Genomic DNA, 19,884 nt, shown 5'->3' with positions numbered 1-19,884 from the left:
GGTATACGGATTTCATCGTATCGTTCCTAGAATGTAATAGTGATCATTCAAATCGGTGTATATTTAAATATGGCCATGTGATTTAAAATCACACCGTCTGATATGATTTAATGGACACGTTCTTGTATATGGTATGAATTGAGTGCCCGGATGTAAGGATATCGTATTTTTCAATTTGAATATTTGAAATGGCTCATTTTTTTTTTAATTACTTTTGTAACAGCATGTGTAATTTACCTTGTAACGGCTTTTGTAACAATATTTGTAACGACTAATCGAATTTATAATTCACACCATTTTTTTAATCTTGATCTAAAAAATATTAATTTATAATGGCTTTTGTAACGGCCAAATATAATTTGGCCGTTACAAATCCCATTTTCCCCATTTTTTCGTCTTCATTTGGAATGGCCATTGTAACGGTTTCTTACTAGTTTGGCCGTTCCAAGGTTAGATTATTTTGTATCAACTTTTGTAACGGCCTTTAGAACTCTTCATGTTCTGTTATTTTGTAATGGCTTTTGTAATTGCCTCTAATAAAAAATTCATTCCAATTGTCACGATTTTTGTAATACTATTTTTCTGTATGCGCTTTTTTCCACTATCATTGTAACGGCTCCTTATTTTACCTAAAAGTCAATATAAAAAATAGAGAAAAATCGTAACGACCAATAAATTGTAATAATTTTATGCACACCACATATTTGTAATGGTTTTAGTAATAATCATGGCCGTTGCAAAATAAATACATTTTTATCACCCCCTCAATGACGGCAGCACATCCAATCCGTTACAATGGCCATTACAAAAAAGCCATTACAAAAAGCATGTACTTTTGTAGTGTGCATTTTTTAGGCAAAAATGGACCCAAAATTTTAATTATTTAAAGTTAAATAACTAAATTGCGAAAATCAATTCGTGAAGGAACAAAATTATCACCCACTAAGTGATATGTTTGGTCCAACAAAAAATAATTTTTATAATTTAGTTCTATAATTTTAAAATTCGGTAATTTTCATCACCCCTAGCCAGAAAACCGCAATTATAAAAATCATATGTCCGATCAAAAAGAAATAAAATTATCAAAATAAATTTATACAGGATTAAAATTGACAATTCATAAATTAGATGAGAAAAATTACAATTTTCCCTTTCATCTTCACACGTCTAAAAGAAAGATGGATGGCCAAGGGCCCACCCATTTGATCCAAGGGCTGATAAAAAAACCCCTCTATAGCACCCAAATAGTAATTATCCCCCCTAAACAAAACCCTAGGGCCGGCTATGGATTTTGCTCGATTCTTTTTTTTTTAATTATTTTTTCTTGGTACTAAATTAGACAAATATTGGCAACCGTTAGTGGCCAAGTTGAGCAATGATGGCAGTGATGGGTAGCTGCAACTTGCATGCATATATATATATATATATACATATATATACTCTTTTAGTATATTTATTGAAAGAGATGGTCGATTTATATTAAACGTTCGTTTGGTCCTGTGATTGAATCGATCAAATGTACATTTTTGAGCGCGAACATAATTTTTTATACCCTTTGGCCCTTTTATTTAGAATCATGTTTAGGATTAAATTATACCAAAATTATCTTTTAATTTTACATCGCGATTATTTTTCGTCTAATTACCTTATATCTATTAAATTCTACGAGATCACTTGCCGTGAGGTTATTTTTCACTTTAATTATGGTACGTAGTTGTATAGGAATTATTAAAATTATGAATCCAAACGCGACAATTAGTGTTCTGAAAAGTAGTAATTTTCATAATCAATTATGCAATGACACAAGTCAAATTTGGACTAATGAATATAAATTAAATTATCTGCATATATATTTAATAAATATGGTAAGTTTTAATTTATATGTTAGTTAAAAAGAATAACTTTTTTATATAAATTAAGAAAGAAATATACTATAATTGAAGATAATGATTTGTAATTTCTACGAGAAAGAAATGAGGGTTCGTGTGTAGTGATTTATGGTAAGAAGAAAATAAATAATTGCGTATTAAGAATATCAAGAAAATATAAAGTTCATATTCGAAGGGTATCTATAAATATCGAGAAAAATATAATTTTAATTCTATAACTTAATAGATGATAACTTAGATCATATACGTAATATTTTCGCAATATAATCTTGTAATTTTATAATTTAGTCATTTTTCCAGCCAATTTGACCGAAAATTTACTTGTGATTTGTGCATAACTCAATTATATTAAGAATCCTGGTTGAGAAAACACTAACATGGCCAAAATTATAATGTTACAGGATGAAATTGCGAAAATTAATTTTGTGTATGACCAAAAATACCACCCCAAGACATAAGGCTAAAATTACATTATTTTGTTATATATATCATATCATTACATGTTTATTGTGTAATAATCACATTAATATTTAGTAACACAAAATGTGTATTATCACTATATTTCTATCATCACTCAAGGGGTACTGTTAAAAGTAGTTTTGCTTTTATGGTAAAATAAGTATATAGTAGCGAAAGTTGTAATTTAATTTTATTTTAGAAGCAAAACACTAAAAAAATTATTATTAGCTTTAATATTAGTGGCTATGGATAAAAAATTATTAAATGAGTATTATTAACTACGGTTTAATAAAATTGATTTAAAAAAATTATTTTTTCCATTATGGCAAAAATTATTTGCCATGGCCTTGTAGCCATGATAAATGTTTTAGCCACCCTCGCAAAATACACGACCAATAACCATTATATAGCCATAGTCAATAACTATTCGCTACGACTATTTATTTCTAACAATGACAATTAATCGTAATTAAATATTATAATTCTTCTAGTAGAAGCCGTAAAATGAAAACACTATTTTTAACTTATTTTCAACAAATATCTGTAATTCACAAAAATATTTGTGAAGACTTCCAATTTTTAGGAAAATAATTAAGTAAAATTATTATTACAACAAAATGAAATATTTACTAAATAGTATATATATGAATATATATATATATATATATAGCAGAAGCTCAGTACAGGTCTTCAAAACAGTGGAAATATATTGTCTATATCACCAAGTTGATCAACCTCCAGATCAAGCCCATACAACCCAGCAGTTTGATCATCAGATGAGTGATGAAAACCAGCTGAAGCCACTTCTTCTTGATAGGAGGAGCTTGTGATCATGGTGGTCCATACGGGCTTATAACCAGACGATTCCAGCCCCATGAATTCTTGCCATGGATCCTGCAGCAACGATGATTTCGCCTGATCATCAGACAGATCCTGATCCTGATCCTGATCCTCACTTAGGTTATCTTCTTTGTAGAGTTCTTGTTTAACTAGATTTGTTGGGGTGTGATCCTGTGCTTTCGGTGCTTGAAAACTGATCAGATTGGGTTCCACCGGATCTGAATCGATGATGAGATGTGGAGCCCTTGGTGTTTCCTTGCATGTATGGTTGCTGAAGTATGTGGTCTGATACATGACGGGATCCTCTTTGATTCTCTGCACCTGTTTTGTAGCTTTGCAGCCTTCATACTTATGGGTGCACCTGTAATAGCACCTGGTACAACACAAAACCCCAAAGAACTCAATTATTACACTTGCAAAAAAGAGATTAGCACAAAACAATCAAGTGATAATTTTAATATTGTCGTTCATCATTTGTACTTAGAAACAAGAATTTTATTTTATTACAATAATGAGTTCTATATATATAATATTGATAGTGAAAAATATTTTATAAAAGCTGTCATCAGTAAGAATTAATAACAAAAACCTTTTTTATTATAAAGTTATCACTAAAAACAATTAGCAACACATATACATTAGTAAGAATCCAGAGACTGTGTTATCACTAAATTGTCAGTATAAATAGATTACTATAATTGTATATAGTGACAATATTGCGTATAATTCTTATTGTCAATAATTATTCTGTGATAAGATCAAAATTCTTGTCATTTAACACACATTTTTTAGTAAGAATTTTGAGATAATTAACACTCAACATTTTATCACTAATATTATCTTTTGTTGTAGTGTTATGCCAGATATGAATATATATATCATAGAGTGTGATAGACAATACTATGTAAATGAGCTGAAAAACATCGTTTGATATGTTCACATATATATATATACATAAAAAATTCTTATCCAAATCAGATCGTCAAGTAGAACCAAACCATATTATGCGTTCTGGTGTAATCAAATCCTATTTGAATTAGAATTTTCCGTTCATATACACATACTAGCCCTATTGTCCTAATGTATTATAATGCATTACCTTGGATATTCAGAATTTAAGATGACCTTTTGTCCATATTTTCGCCATGCACACCCATCTTCCATGGTTGAAGACACTGTCACCCTAGAATCAGAAGTCCTCCTGCAAATCCGTACGCAATTAGTCATTTCTGTAACAGTTTAAACTTTTAGATGAAGTGACCGATTAACAAACATGTCGAGCAAATTCAGACTTAATGATTGATTACGTGTGAAGTTAGTTATAAGTTTATGTCTTAGTTACAAACTAATGATTAAAACAGTCGCGCACTGAATAAGAACAGTGGATGATGTTTGAATCAAGACAGTGATGGAAGTGGTAAGGACAACATGATTTGCAGCTAACTAAGATGCGCTTAATTATATAATTCGTTCAAGTTCGATCAAAAAAATTAAAGTTTTGTAAAAGTGTGGTTTCATTTACGGACATTATAAGAAAAAACATAGGCAAAAGCAGCTTCTTCTTTTGTTTTATCCTTTCAAGTTGCCTTGACACCTCTTTCGGACAGACAACTTGATTGTCTCCAATGTCGTACTGAAATTAAAAATAGAAAAAAGAAAAAAAAAGAAAAAGAAAAAGTCTATATCTATCTATATATATATATTAATTTAATTTTTAGATATTTTTGTGGGGATGAATTGATTCAAGAGGTTGATCATGAAACCTTATTTTTTAAGAAAATTAAATTAATTATTTATATTATTATTGTGGTGATGATAATATATGTATATATATGTGTATATTTATACAGCAAGCTCACCTCCTCTTGTAACAACCTCTCCGATCTTTGACCCCAGGCTTCTTCTTGCTCTCACCGGAGCAGGAGGAGGAGCCGCCGGAGTCAACGGCGGGGATCTGGGCTGAGCCGACGACGTCGACGCGGGAACTCAGCACGGACAGACTCTCGGAGAAAGATCTGAAGATCTCAACGGCGAGTTGCTCGGCGGAGACGGGGTCTTGATGGCTGCGAGGATCTTGCAGAAGAGCCCGAAGTCGGGTCGCCGTGTCTCTGCCCTTCAACAGCTCCACTACCATTAACCTTTTCCAGCTCTCTGCATGAAGAGTTTCAGTGTCCAAACAGCCCATTTTTACATAGAAATCGTAGGGTAGCTGCAGTGCGTGTTAGTGCGTGTTCTTGGGAGAGATCTGAGAGAGGGATAAGAGAGGGGCGAGGGTTTGGTTTCAGCTTGCTGCTCTTATTTTAGAGAGAGAGAGAGAGAGAGAGGAAATGTGGAGGTAAGTTTAAGGAAAATAAGAGGAAGGTAGAGAGAAAAAGAATCCCTTGGAACTGTTGGGAGTTTGGATAGAGCTTAAAACATGGATGACGTCATCGTGATGACGTCGTCTCATGACGTACTTCGTGCGCTGATGAGATGAAAAGTTTTGGGAGTTAGAAGATCTTGGCCGTTCCTCATGATCAAGATCATGATCTCCAGGGAAAGGTGGAAGGAGTTGCGGGTTTAGTGGTCCACCTTTCTAGATTTATGATTTTAAATCTGATTTGTTTTTGTTCTTTTCTCCATTTTTTTGGGGTTTATAATTATAATATTGGATAATTAAATGTAATTATAAATAAATTTTTGTCGTTTAAAAAATTACATTTAGTATTTTTATAATTTACTTTTATCTAACAAATAAATTCATCCGTTAGTAAAAATTTACCAAAATTACTGATATTAACAAAAAAATCAGCAAAAAATCTATATCAATTGACTTATTACTGATTTATTGCAAGCTAAATAAATCTTTCTACGGCCAAATTATTGTCATACTTCTTCATGCATTAATGCATATGAGGAAATAATTATCATTATTATAATGATAGTTTAGTTCGAAAAAAATATTGAACTTGCAATAAGTCAGCAATAAGTCAATTAAGGATAAATATCAATTTTTTCATTCAGTTCTTTTATTAATACCAACAACCTCAGTGAATTTTGACTAACGAAGGGACTTATTTGGTAAATGAAAGCAAATCTCAAAAGTGCTAGATATAATTTTTCAAACCACATAAATTTATGTGTAATTACACCAAACTTCATAGAAGAAAAGTGTAATTATTACTTAATAGTAACAATCTAATGTAATAATTCGAAAGTGTTGGGCTAAATTTATCTCTTGGATTACTATATATTAAATTATGGATTTTAAATTCTCATTACAAATTATTTCGATTTATCTAGATTAATTCCAACGATTTTAATTTTTTTTTATTTTAAAATTTGAACTATGTTAGTTAAGGGTTTAAATGTAATTTTGGTCTCGTGATTTATGTTATTTGATGTTTTTGTCATTTAATGTTTTAAAGTAACATTTTGATCATATATTTTTTTACTTTTAACAAATTTAGTCATTATTTTTATCGGAGTTCGCCCTTCTTATCAAAAAAATGAATGTGTATCTCACATGACCTTTAAATTTAGGGCTACTATTTCTGTTGGTTATTTTTTTTTTTTCGCATTTTTGTCTCTTAACTTTTATGATAGCATTTTCGTTTCTGTATTTTTTTAATTTCAAACCTTTTTTTTTTTGTCGGAGTTCACCATTCTCACCAGTGGAAATAAACTTCGGCAAATGAAAGTACTAAAATTATGAAAATTAAAAAATTACAGGACCAAAATGCTATTCTAAAAAATTAAAAGACGAAATTGTCAAATAATTTAAGTTACGAGACTAAAAATGCATTCAACTTTTTTATTAAATATACAGAGATGGATTTTAATTTTTTTTCAATATGCAATTATTTAAAATTCTTTCTCCAAATCTTTCATTCAAATTCAAATCCATCAACTTAAATATAATTATCTAAAATATTTTACTAGTTGACGACCTTCTTTGGTTATGTTTTCATTTTCAATAGAAAATATGTGTTTTCAATTTTGTATAAATTTTCGTATAAAAATAAAAATATACTTAGATTAGTTGCAAAATTGTGTTTTATAGTGTTAGTGGCGTTGTCAAATCAATATATTTTGTTTATTTGATGAAAACGGTAATTTTGTTTTTTATTGGTAGTACTATCAAAAAAATATATTTTGCACCCTTAAATTATGCATATAGTTGCATTTACCTCTCTAAAGTATGAAACGTAACAAAAATCTCCCTGACAAAATAGTTTGGTATTAATAGGATAAAAATGTCATTCTCATTTTCTCTCTGCACCTTTTATTTTACTCCTCAAAGTATGTTTAATTTATTAAAAAATCTCCCCCAAACTACTTTTAATAATTTAAAAGTTTACTCAAATTTTATTTAAAAAATTATACTTAAAATTTATAGCTTTTGATGAATTATGTAATACAGAAAATATTTACAAGCTCAACATATGCAAATATGTCTTACAATATGTTAAGAAATACATAAATATATCCAAATACATCATGTATATAATTTTATAAATAAAAATATATAATAGCTTATAAGTTTTTATTCAATTACACGTACGCATAATTATAATATGTCACATCATTACTCAAAAAATTATAGATTATATATTAATAATTTGCATATTTTACATTGTATATATATGTGTAATGTTTTAAAATTATAATGATAAAAAAATTCAATATATATAACAATACAAGCCAAAATTATATAAGTTTTTTAATAGTTATATAAAAAATATAAGAATTATAAATACATAGTGTTTATACAAATTCTATACTAATTATAAAAATTATAAATTTATAGACTTTATACAAATTTTATACTAATAGTTATAAAAATTATAAACTTATAGAGTTTATCCTATAAATGCATTCTCGACATAGAAAAATTAGTCCATATCATAAGGGGTCATTTTGTTATATTTTATAATATAAAGGGGTGGGGGGTAAATGCACTTCATGCATATATAATTTAGAGATGCAAGATGTGTTTAATCCTATTTTTCATTTAAATAAAATTGATATTTATATATTTTTTTATTGGTATAGAATTGTTAGTTGATATAATATATTATTAGTTTATATAATTATAATTGAAAAAAAATTATATGCATGTATATATAAAAAACAATGATTGAGCTAGAGAAAAAAGATTGTCAAATATTTTCAGTGAGAATACATATAAATAAAATTATTTTCACTTTTATTATTATTTTAGAAAATAAAAATAAACATAAAAATTAAACTATAATGAAGCTACGTATATTTGTGAGATGTTTTAAAAAATTTACAAAAATGTTAAAGTTTATTTTGATTAAAAAAAGATTTTAAAATATTTGGATAAAATAATATTAGAGGGTTTATAAAATTTTAATTAGTAATGAAAATTTGTGGTTAGTATGTGATCAAAATTGAGGTGTTTTTCAAGATTTTAAAAATAAGATGAAAATTCTTTTTTTTTTTTTTTCTGAAAGAGTTTATAAACTCCGAACATTTTATTCTTTATTCTCATAAATTCATTCTCTAAAAAAAATAATCAAATACTTTTTAACATATTATAATTAAATTCTCGAATATTTTTATAGAATATTTTGAAGAGTTTATAAACTCAATCCGACACCCTCCAAATTTATGGTTTTTTTTTTAGTTCTCATATTTTCTCAAGTTCATATATTTGTTATACCTTTATGTATTTAAAAAAAAATCTTTTTACGACGTATAACAAAAATGAAATAAAATCGAACACAAACAAATAACAAAAAATTAATAGAAAAGTCAAGAAAAAAATCGGTCAATATAAGGAAGACATAAAATTACAGAAATCATTCCTTATTGAATAAATGATTTTACGACGTAAAATTCCTTTTCGCCAATAATGTCTTAGATCGATGGTTAAGACTGATATTCAATGAATTAATACAATATCATAAATCGAATATTTTCGAATGCGTAGGTATTTATTTTATTTTATACAAATTTATTATTTTATTACCTTTTGTACGTAGTTTGATTATTATCAAAAAATCATTACTGTACTGATCCATTTATTGAGACACTAATAAATCCGAACCAATTATTAATTCCTTCATTACGTTGTCTTGTCAGTTTCAATGTTGTCACCAAACGAGGCATTATATGAATTAGGTCAACAGCGTTGTTGAAAGGGTGTTGCTGTTTTTCATTATTTTTAGTGATGGACATGAAAATTGAAATGTGAACAGAATTTAGCATAAATGTACGGAAAATAGAAAAAAAGATTTGGAAGGATTAATTAATTAATATTAGTACATAATTAAAGGTGTGGTGTGAATGCTTCATTACATAATATTGGTAATTAATTTCATTATTAGTGTATTGCACGTCCTAACTACTTTTTCTTGGAAGAATTAATCAATGAGAATAATGCATTTTTCGTCGTATAACTCTGCAGCTGAGCTACTTTTGGTTCACTTGGATTTCAATTTTACATTTGAAGATAATATTTTTTTTAAAAAAAAATACCAATTTCTCAGAAGATGGAGATTGTCACGTGCCTAATATGTTCCTTTTTTCAGCGACGATGATATTTTTTTTTGGGTAAATGTTAGTTTCATTAATAAAACAAGATCGTACACTACAACAATGCTTAACTAGTGGTTTCTCCCTCGACAAGCCAAGGGATACGCCATAATCTATATAACTCACATGAACTAACAGAACGAGATAAATTAACACTGATAATCCTCTGTCTAATATCTTCCACAATAATGGTGGCTATTATATTCGATTGTCGCTCCGTATGCTCAAATCGTCTCAAATTTCGTTCCCTCCAAATGTGGTAGATGCAAGCAGCCAGGAGTGCACGATAAGCCAAGTTAATCATATGTTTTCCTCTCCATTTCCTTATAACCCACTCAACGTCCCGTGACGATGATATTTGCCATTAGAAATTAGACCTAGCTGTTCCTTTTTTCAAATTATTATCTTTAATTATAAAATATAAATCGGAGTGAACGAAAAGTGCCACTACACTGCTTTACAGGACGAAACATGCATTTTTCTCTTGATTAATTAATTAATAAAAGTTTTCTCGATACTTGAGTATTTATATATAATTTAGTCGTTGCTCAAGTTTCACCATTAATATTATTTTGATGTTTAAGATGTTATTCGCCTATTTTTCCTATTATTTAATTTTACACCCCTGAATGTTAAAATCATGACAAATATTTATTAATCGTAGTTAAAACTTTAGTCTTTACATTAACTTTATTTTACGTGATTGATAGTATTAATTTACTATTATTCTGGAATTATAGTAATTTATAATGTAGTTAGAAAAAAAATTCTTTCATTGTTTTTTTAATGTTTTCTCTAACTTTATATATTTTTAATATTAACAAAACAACTCATTACTTTTGTAATTTATATCAAAATGGAATCCAAAACGGGTTGTCTCCTCAACACATTTTGGCTTTCTTGTAATGAATTACAAATACATTTCTGAAACAAACTGATGTCCGACGAACACTCCATTACCATATATTGTTATGAGAGGGTATTTGGTAAATATAAATTTTATAAAAATATTTATAATTTTTTAAATAACAAGATAATAATTATACTCATGACGAATGTAACGGGAACCCATCATAATTTAGCCTGAATTTTATTTGCTTCTACATTTTTTTTTACATACCATTTATTTTTATTTCTGTTATAGTTTTTAACTTTTTTATTAATAATCTTTTCTTTTGCTGGAAAAAAAATAGATATAATGTTTGGATTCGTTTTTTGAGTGTTTGTGGAGATAGAAAGAGAAAAACAAAGATAAATAAGTGTGTATTAGAGATAGTATGTATGTTTGGATTTATTTTTTGAGATAATTTAAAATAAGTATTATATATTTAATGTCTTGTTTTCGGAGACAAAAATTACTATTTATTATCAAATTATGTCTTTTTTATATATATTTATGTATATGTGTGTGTATATATATGTATCTATTTATGCTAAATAATTAAATATACTTAATAAGATATTTTGAATGATAACAAATATTAAATATATTTTGACTTATCTCAAAAATTATTTGAAAATGAAAACAAACAGAAGTCTCAAGGAACACGCCCTGTGTGTATTGTTGCCTTCACTTGTAAAGGTGATAACTTTTATACGGACGGCGCAACTTTTGCCGTTTCGCAGATTGTTATGTTTGGTACTGAAAGGCAGTCCAAAAGTGCGGCTGCTACAGTGCCCCTAGTGTTCTCCAAATTTAATAGGCATACTTACATTCTCTTTTAAAAAGATTTGCTATAACTACACGTAGTTTGAAAAATCATATTTAATATTTTTAATATTAGTTTTCATTTAACAAATAATTTTATTCATTAATTGAAATTTATTGAAATATAATAAAAAAATTAAAAATAAATTATATTCACTTTTGATTGATTTATTACTGAAATATTACAAGTCGAATAAATATTTTTACGATCAAATTATCCTCATACGTCTTCACACGTTAATATATGGGATGAGGTATATCTTACTATTATAAGGGTAATTTAATCAGAAAAAAATTATTTGACCTGCAATAAGTCAATCGAGGATAAATATCAATAATCAAACAGTTTTTTTTGTTAATATCCGCAAATTTGATCAACCTTAACTAATAGAGAACTTATTTGTTAGACAAAAGCAAATTTTAGGGGTACTGGATGTAATTTTTCAATTCACAGAGGGTTTATTTATAATTATACCAAATTTCAGAAAAAAGAGTGTAATTATCCAAACTTTCTATAGAAAAGAATAAATATACTAAAGCGTCGTTGTGGAGGCTTTTGGGACCCGAGCGTTCGGCCTTCCCAAATTGGATGGGGGGGGGTGTCCTCCATGGCACCAACATCCCAGACTTCTTTTATAATTGTGCTATGCGCCTCTCTGATTTGAACCTTTTTGGCATGAAGGGAGTCACCTCCTTGCGTTCCGCATCCTTATGATCCCCTTTCGAGGAAGATCGTGAGCTTCATGTCTTCCGTCAAGGATGTTTTTGTGATCCTCATTGAGTGAAGGTTCTGAAGGAGGACCTTCACTTCTTTTCCTTTGTTTATTTCTTGTTTAATGTAGGGTCCCGTTCCCCGAGCTTTCTTCCAATGGACGTACTCCAAGAGATACCCGTTTTGGATGAGCCTCTTTATTTTATTATGCAAATGTTGGCATTCTTCAGTAGTATAACCGTAATCATTATGAAAACGACAAAACTTGTCGGATCTTGGACGCTGAAGTTGCTCTCTCCATGATTGAGGGCGAGTGAGCAGACCTTTTCCTTCGACTGCCATGAGAGTATGAGTGATAGGCATTGTGAGAAGGGTATAAACAACTTGAATTTTGTGGAAGACGCCTTCTTATCTCTGAAATCAGTGCGCTGTTTCTTGCAAGGGTATAAACAGCTTGAATTATATTTTCACACCAATAAATTTTAGAAATTATATTTATATCCTTTCTAAAATACTTTGTTTATAATTGCATTCTATTATTAGAATTTTTACGAAAAAATATTGATATCGGCATAAGAATCAATAAATTCTATTTGAATTATTGATTAAAAAGATTTACCAGCCTTTTAAAATATTTTATAAGTTGCATCAAATTTTATAAATTTTTTATCAAAACTTGAATCAAACACCCAATATTTTTTAAAAAGAAATTTCATTTATCTATTTATACTATTTATTAAGGACAGAACCACTATAATAATTAATTATAGTTTTTACAATATTGATGGATCATATACTCTAACAAGATTACACAAATAGTACTCTTTTTAACCAATTAACTCTATTAATATTCATGTACATAAACTCAATTTCTCTGTTTTCATCAAGTATTTATTTTATCGTCATTATTTTTTATTTAATTAAATGTAAACATAATATAGGTTATATTACAATCTTTTTTTTAAAAATTCATCATAATTACAAATATCATCTCATTATTTAAAAAATTATAAATTAATACTCTTGAAATTAATAATCGTCTAATAAATATTTTTAATAACAACCCAGAATATATCTGTTAAATAATTATTAAAATATTTATAATTTTTTTAATAATAATAAAATATTTATAATTTTAACAAGTAGGAATATAATTTACCCTATGATTATGATATAATAAAAAAACAGTTATGCATAAAGAAAAGGTAATGGGCGCAATGAGAAATTATGTAGAGAAATGGTGTCAGTGCCCCATGTTTGTATGCACCCCCCTCACCCTCTTCTCCTCTACAGAAGAGCAGCTTCAGCGGCGGCCCTCAGAATGCTCTCTTCTTCCACTTCCCCTCCAAACCCTAACCCCTCTCTCGCCATTTTCCATCCCACCATGACCAAACCTGCTTCCGAAATACCCTCAAAATTTCCTCTTTTTTCGGATTCTTCTCAGCCCCTTTTCAATTCTCAGAGTCTTGCGCTCTCCAAGAGCTTCGCTACCAACAGCAACCCGAAACCCGTTGGGCTTAATTGTGAAAATCTCGAGTGTCCTTTGGTGGTGATTTCTTTTTACAAGTTTGCTGATTTTCCGGACCATGCTGATTTGCGGAAGCCGTTGAAAGAACTCTGTGAGAGGCTGGTAGATTTCTGCACCATTTTTTGCTTTTTTGTCTGTATCTGTGGATGTTTCCGTATTTATAAAAAATATTGGGGTATTGGTTTCCGTTTTCCCGTGTTTTTCATGTGTTCGTATTGAGTTTAATTGATTTATGCCTCACAGGAGAAGGAAATGTTGGATTCTTGAATATATTGATTGACTGTCTTTGTGTGAAATTCTTGTGACAATTCTTGGGGGAGGAGCGAGAGAAGATACTGATTGACTTTCTGTATCAAATTTTAAAAATGTTACGTATTTTATGCGATTCTGCCTCGCAATATTTGATGGGTTTTGCAATAGGGAGAAGTCCCAGGATGGACTCTGTTCTGTTCTGTTAATCAATATTTGATGTGTGATTTCTTGAGAATGTTGTAAGGGGTTGTCTGTAACTTAGTGTTATTTGTTTGCCTATTTGCAATGTAGTTTCTGTGCAAATTATTGGCAAAGAAGGTAAAATTCCTTGATTGCAACATCTAGTAAAATGAGCTGTCTAGACGCAATGAATTTGACAATAATGCCTATTCGTCCTTGCCCTTTCTACTTTGAGGTTGATCGTATATCACTAGCAGACCTCTTTGTACGATTTGTGCCTCACTAAGCTGATACCCTCAGCGTGTTTCAGGGGGCATTATTCTTGCACCAGAAGGAATAAATGGAAGCATATGTGGAACACGTGATGCTGTGGAAGAAGTGCTTGCCTTCATCCAAGCTGATGATCGGTTAAAGGGGCTCAGACGGATTGAGTCACCTGTAAGTCCAGAGGAAGAAGCTATTCATCACGGGCATATGAGTAGTTCTCCTCTTGCTGCTGGAGAAGATGCTCCCTTCAGATGGGACCACGTGAGGGTCAAGCTGAAAAAGGAGGTACCCTTGCTATCTGGAGAATGAGAGGTTCTTTTCTCTGTGATAGTTTAAATTTTGACTAGAGGCTGCAATGTTTTGCTCATTGTTTGCAGATAGTCACACTTGGGATGCCCTCCGTGTCACCGATTGAAAGAGTTGGAACGTATGTTGGCCCCAAGGAGTGGAACGAACTGATCAGCGATCCAGATACAGTAAGTAGCTTTATCTCAAGTGTATTTTAGAACAGACTTGGCTATTAAATTTGTTTTTAATATTCTCTCATGTGGGTTTATTGAAGGTATACAATATTGTGATTGAACAGTAAGTATTTTAACTTACTTTCTTGACATTTCCTCATGAAAAACGGTCCAAGATTCACTTTAAATCACTTGAAATTTTTTCAATTTACTGGCTAAAATGTGAAATCTGGGCACCATGGGAGGGAAATCCAGAGACAGTGTAGATCATGAGATTCAGTCAAACAGTTTTTACATACTGTAACTCAAGATGCCCTCCAGAATGAACCCGACTAATTTATATTATATAGGAACTATCCTCGTAAGGAGCATTAGTTTTTGAACATAAAAATGTCAACTTTGGGATGCTGCAGTAAGTTGGTCCCTGAAAATGATATGATTTGTAAATATCAAAATTGTAACGTCAAGTTCAGACCATAACATTTGTAACTTAAAACAGAACTAATACTCTTGGATATTCTTGGTCTACAATTCCTTGCTCTTATCACTAAATAAGTTCCTTCTTTCTGTAAAATTATTTCTATTTCTCCCTTTTGTGCCTTGGACTTCAATAAAGCATCTGATGCAACTTTTTAAGGGAATATTTTCTAACAATTTCTTGCATAACATTGCACTGGTTAGGTTGTGATAGATGTACGCAATGATTATGAAACTAGAATAGGCAAGTTTAAGGGTGCAGTTGATCCTTGTACAACAGCATTCCGGGAGTTCCCATCATGGGTGGATGAACGATTCAAATTAAACCAGCCAAACAATGGGGTTGAACCTGCTGGTTCAACTCAAACCACAGCAGACCAAATTGAGGAAATGAATAAGAAGATGCCCAGAGTGGCAATGTACTGCACTGGTGGCATTCGTTGTGAAAAAGCTTCAAGCTTTCTCCTGAGCAAAGGTTTCAAAGAGGTGAGGAATTTGGTATACGCAAATCTTGTTTGTTACGAAGTGAACTGGTTTCACCAACTCTTACCGCTTTTCACAGGTTTATCATCTACAAGGTGGAATCTTGAAGTACCTTGAAGAAGTTCCCAAGAACAAGAGCCTCTGGCAGGGGGAATGCTTTGTGTTTGACAAACGCGTATCAGTCGAGCATGGTCTGGTCCAGGGAACTTACAAACTTTGCTACGGCTGCAAGAAACCCGTGAGTGACGCTGACATGGAAGCTCCAGAATGGGAGTACGGGGTTTCTTGCCCGTATTGCTACTCCTCTAAATCAGAAGAAGAGAAAGAGAGGGCAAGAGCTAGACAAAGGCAGTTTGAGAGATGGGGTATTATAGGCGGTCCAGATAAAGGGCGTAAACCAACGAAACCACCGGCGAGTGAAGACAGAAATATTAAGCAGATGTCAAGCTCAATATAAGCTTACTCAGAGACATTATTTTGGTGAGGCCTCAGATTTTCCCAGTTTAGGCCAGTTTTTCTCATTTATTGCATGGGAGATGAACTCACTCAACTTGTAACTTGTGACATTACATGTTTTCGAACTTTTTATTTGATATCGACCTTTGCTTCTTGGTGGGTCAGAAATTCGTTCATTCTCCATGAATGATGTTCCATTTATGGCAAAAACTAGGAGGAAAAAGTGATTCTGTTGGTATTTAATGAAGAAGTCATTGAAATTTGGGAAAATATAAATCTTAGTTTTTGAGAATCATAGGTTATTTCAATCTAGTGTTGCTTCCTCTTAGAATTACATTAGCCCTCAGGCTGTAAAATGCTAAAATTCATACAATTTTCTTTCTTATTGATTTTTTTTTTTACAAAAGTTAGAAGTAACAAGTATATAGTATTTTTAAATATTAATTAATAATAAACTTTAACATAATAGTTGATAACTCAGTTATTGATTTCAAAATAAGCCATTATTGAAATTCATACAATTAATTTCTTAAAAACAAAATATAAAGTTTGTAAAGCGATGTAATTTCAAATGGCTTCATATTAAATTATAATAACGTAAAGAAAAATATTTATATTATTGTAATAAAAATTGGTCATATAATTATAGATGTAAAATTAAGTGTAATATTATTTTTAAAAGAAATAAAATTAGTAGAATGAATATCAATAAAATAAACAAATAAAAAGAAACGCAGTGGAGTAAGTGAGGGTAAAATCGTAAAATTGAAGTATTTGTTTATTCTATTTCTAGCAAAGAGAGCCGAGAGCGAGCGAACGACGACCTAGACTGCTTTATTATTCTACCGCACTCTTCCATTATCATTCTCGCATCGCATTTCACTGCCTGAATACACGCCGCCGTAACTGCACACTCCATCCCCGATCAATTCTTGTTCTCCGTCGATGATGGCCGCCCCAGCCGCAGCAGGATCCGGTCTCTCTAAGTTTCTCCGCCCCGCCAAGCGACTGCAGCCCAACGATGTACAGGCCGCCGCCCTCTGGGGTGTCGCCGCCGGCACCGCCGCTCTCTACCTTGTCCAGGTCCCCCGAAGTTTATCCCCTGTTCTATGAATCTCGATCTGTAATTGGTGCCTGCCGTTTTGTTTTATTAACGATATGTTATCTGGATTAGCTTATCCTGTTTTCTACCTATGATTTAGATTCTCATCGCAGTTTATGTCAGTTCTTATTTGTGAACTTTGCGTCCAGGATAATCCATTTAGCAGTGTCATTTGTTATTTAGAGAAGTGTCGGCGATGAATTGGGTTGTTTGAATTGTAAATAGTGTAAGAATATCAGGTCGAAAACTTAAGGAGATCTTAGATTTTGTTAATCTGAAATGTAGGGAATGAAATAAGCTCACGAGGAAGGTGGAATTTTTAACATTCTTGATATAATGGAAAAGACCAAGAGAGAATATTATAGATAGACTGCGTTTAGAAGATGTACATTATGCAAATATGCTAACAAAAAATGGTTATCTTAACATTGATTTCGACAAGTTTGGTAGTGAGTTAATGAAAACACCCAGTTACATATACATTTTTAACCTTGCATGTCCTTTATTGTTTGCTGTCCTTTGAAACGTTACTTTGAGCTGCTGTGTTTGTAAACTTAATTACCCAAGATGATTAACATGCATTTAACTTTCCCAGTTCTAAATCTTTCTCATGGCATGCTGTCTGTGATGATTCGTATTTGCATTCTAATATTAGCTTGTTATTGATGGTATAACTAGTGCTACTTACTCTATTAGTTTGACGTTTTCCAAATACATTTCAATTCTAGATTAGGTCTATATGTTTCTATGAGCCGAATGATGTTAATGGAATCAGAATCTGCAAATTTGTGCCCAAACGTCCCGTTCACCACCTAAAGCAATTTCCTCGTTTTGAGCTCTTAAGTCTTTGTTTGTTGATCTGGTTCATGTTTGATGCTATTCGGTAGAGGCGTGAGAGACGTGCCACACTCCCACTATGGTTGCTGAAAAGTCCCATTTCAAATAATTATGTCCTTGTTTTCTCTCCAATTGCTAAGTGATCTTATTAACAAAAAAATTTGATGCTGATTTTGAGTGTCCGATGGCATCATCCATTTTGGTCAGCCCTGAGAGAGAGTTCTGTAGCTTATAAATTTGAATGCTAAGATGATTGACAATGTTATGGTTGTAGATATTGGTTAGAATTTACTTTTCCTGTTGTAATTCTTGCAAAAATATTTTTGAGTTCGTCTCGGAGATGGCAGGTTTTACATGTAACTTATCAAGAACTTACCTTAATGCATTTTGTTTGTCTATAGCGTAGAGATCTGTTTTTGTGTAGGTGTTCGATCTGCATACATTTCTTCATTTATCTGGCACCAAAATAAGGAAAAAAGAATGAGTAAATAACTAAAGGGATAAGCGACGATACCTGCTTATTTCAGCACTTTTAATTGATCTTGTGCACATAGTTCGACACTTGGAAAGTATATGAATTTTGTTGAAGTAATAAAGTGATTGTTAATCTTCTTTTCCATTAAATCTGATTTTCCTTTGTTTTTGGGATGTGGGCAGCCTTTTGATTGGTTGAAGAAGACATTTTTCGAGAAACCTGACCCTGAACAGAAGTGAATAGAGATGTGAAATCTTGCTGGTAATTTTTGTAATATGACTGTCGCCCATGTGCGAATGCTGAGTTGCATTTATTGAATAATTCAAGCTTTCAACATATAAAGCTGTATCGAATTGTTTTGGAGAAGCTGGCTTTTGCTTTCTCACTCTGTGATTCTTGTGTTTTTTGTTTGCAATCTTTTTACTCTCTTATTGCCCAATTGTTAAAAATGTTATTTTCTATGTGGTGGTGTTGGTTCAAACTGGCCACCTTTAGCAGTAATAATCAATATAGTGAAGCAGAGTTGTGGCATCAACAATTCAAGTTCTTAGTTTAATCTTTGGATGTCTTATAGTATCTGAAGATCTCTCAATTTAATCTTCGATTGTTTGTAACTTGGAACTTACCTACGTCCTTTTTCGGTTAATATGAATCTTAGTTGTTACTTTGAGTTGCATCATTGAACTCAGATAACCTGACTAGAATCGTCATCAATCGCCAAAAATATCGAGATCTTGTAATTGCTGTTTTTTCTCCTGAATATTTCATCATATCATTTTCTTAAACATGGTAGTTGGAGACTTGGAGGTTGAGGTTGGTGAGTCCGGTTATGAAGATGAAGTTGCCATCATATTTGAAGGTTGTGTGGGTCAGAAAGATCAGTCGGATTACTTCAAAATCAGTTGGTAAAATAACTGGTCTAAATCATCAACTATTCTTTAAAACACACTGCTATAATAGATGGCACTGAAGCATCATAATCTACCTTGCAGGTAATTGAAGTATTCATTCTTTTTGTCATATTTTTATACATAACTAATCTAATTATATATGTTCAGAAAAAAAAATCTAATTATATATTGTTAGGGTGACTTACCACTACTTTCTTGAAATTTGGTATAATTACAAATATTTTCTTGTTTAAAAAAAATATACAAAAAATCCAAGGGTGGAAGTGAATAAACCCATTGAGAATATTAGTTGATAAAAATATTT

The 19,884-nt window shown here is 31.1% G+C and overlaps 2 protein-coding genes across 2 annotated transcripts; one reads left to right on the top strand and one right to left on the bottom strand.

The window, feature by feature from the left end:
- Positions 1-2,989: 2,989 nt before the first annotated feature.
- WRKY54 (WRKY DNA-binding protein 54) lies at positions 2,990-5,540 on the bottom strand. Its single transcript, XM_011078278.3, is given in 4 exon segments — positions 2,990-3,058; positions 3,060-3,561; positions 4,288-4,389; positions 5,048-5,540. Coding segments are annotated over 4 exon segments (963 nt in total). The 5' UTR covers positions 5,374-5,540; the 3' UTR covers positions 2,990-3,025.
- A 7,826-nt stretch (positions 5,541-13,366) lies between these two features.
- On the top strand, positions 13,367-16,423 carry LOC105160788 (Rhodanese/Cell cycle control phosphatase superfamily protein). The gene is made up of 5 exons (XM_011078277.3): positions 13,367-13,781; positions 14,412-14,663; positions 14,756-14,854; positions 15,521-15,802; positions 15,879-16,423. Exons 1-5 carry the CDS (start codon positions 13,389-13,391, stop codon positions 16,254-16,256), a joined length of 1,404 nt encoding a protein of 467 aa, XP_011076579.3. The 5' UTR covers positions 13,367-13,388; the 3' UTR covers positions 16,257-16,423.
- The last annotated feature ends 3,461 nt before the right edge of the window (positions 16,424-19,884 follow it).

Source organism: Sesamum indicum, linkage group LG4 (genome assembly GCF_026168435.1).
Source record: "Sesamum indicum cultivar Baizhima isolate 11 linkage group LG4, ASM2616843v1, whole genome shotgun sequence".
Lineage (NCBI taxonomy): Eukaryota > Viridiplantae > Streptophyta > Magnoliopsida > Lamiales > Pedaliaceae > Sesamum > Sesamum indicum.
The sequence above is the reverse complement of the archived record's forward strand: the minus strand, read 5'-3'. Positions and strand labels throughout refer to the sequence as shown.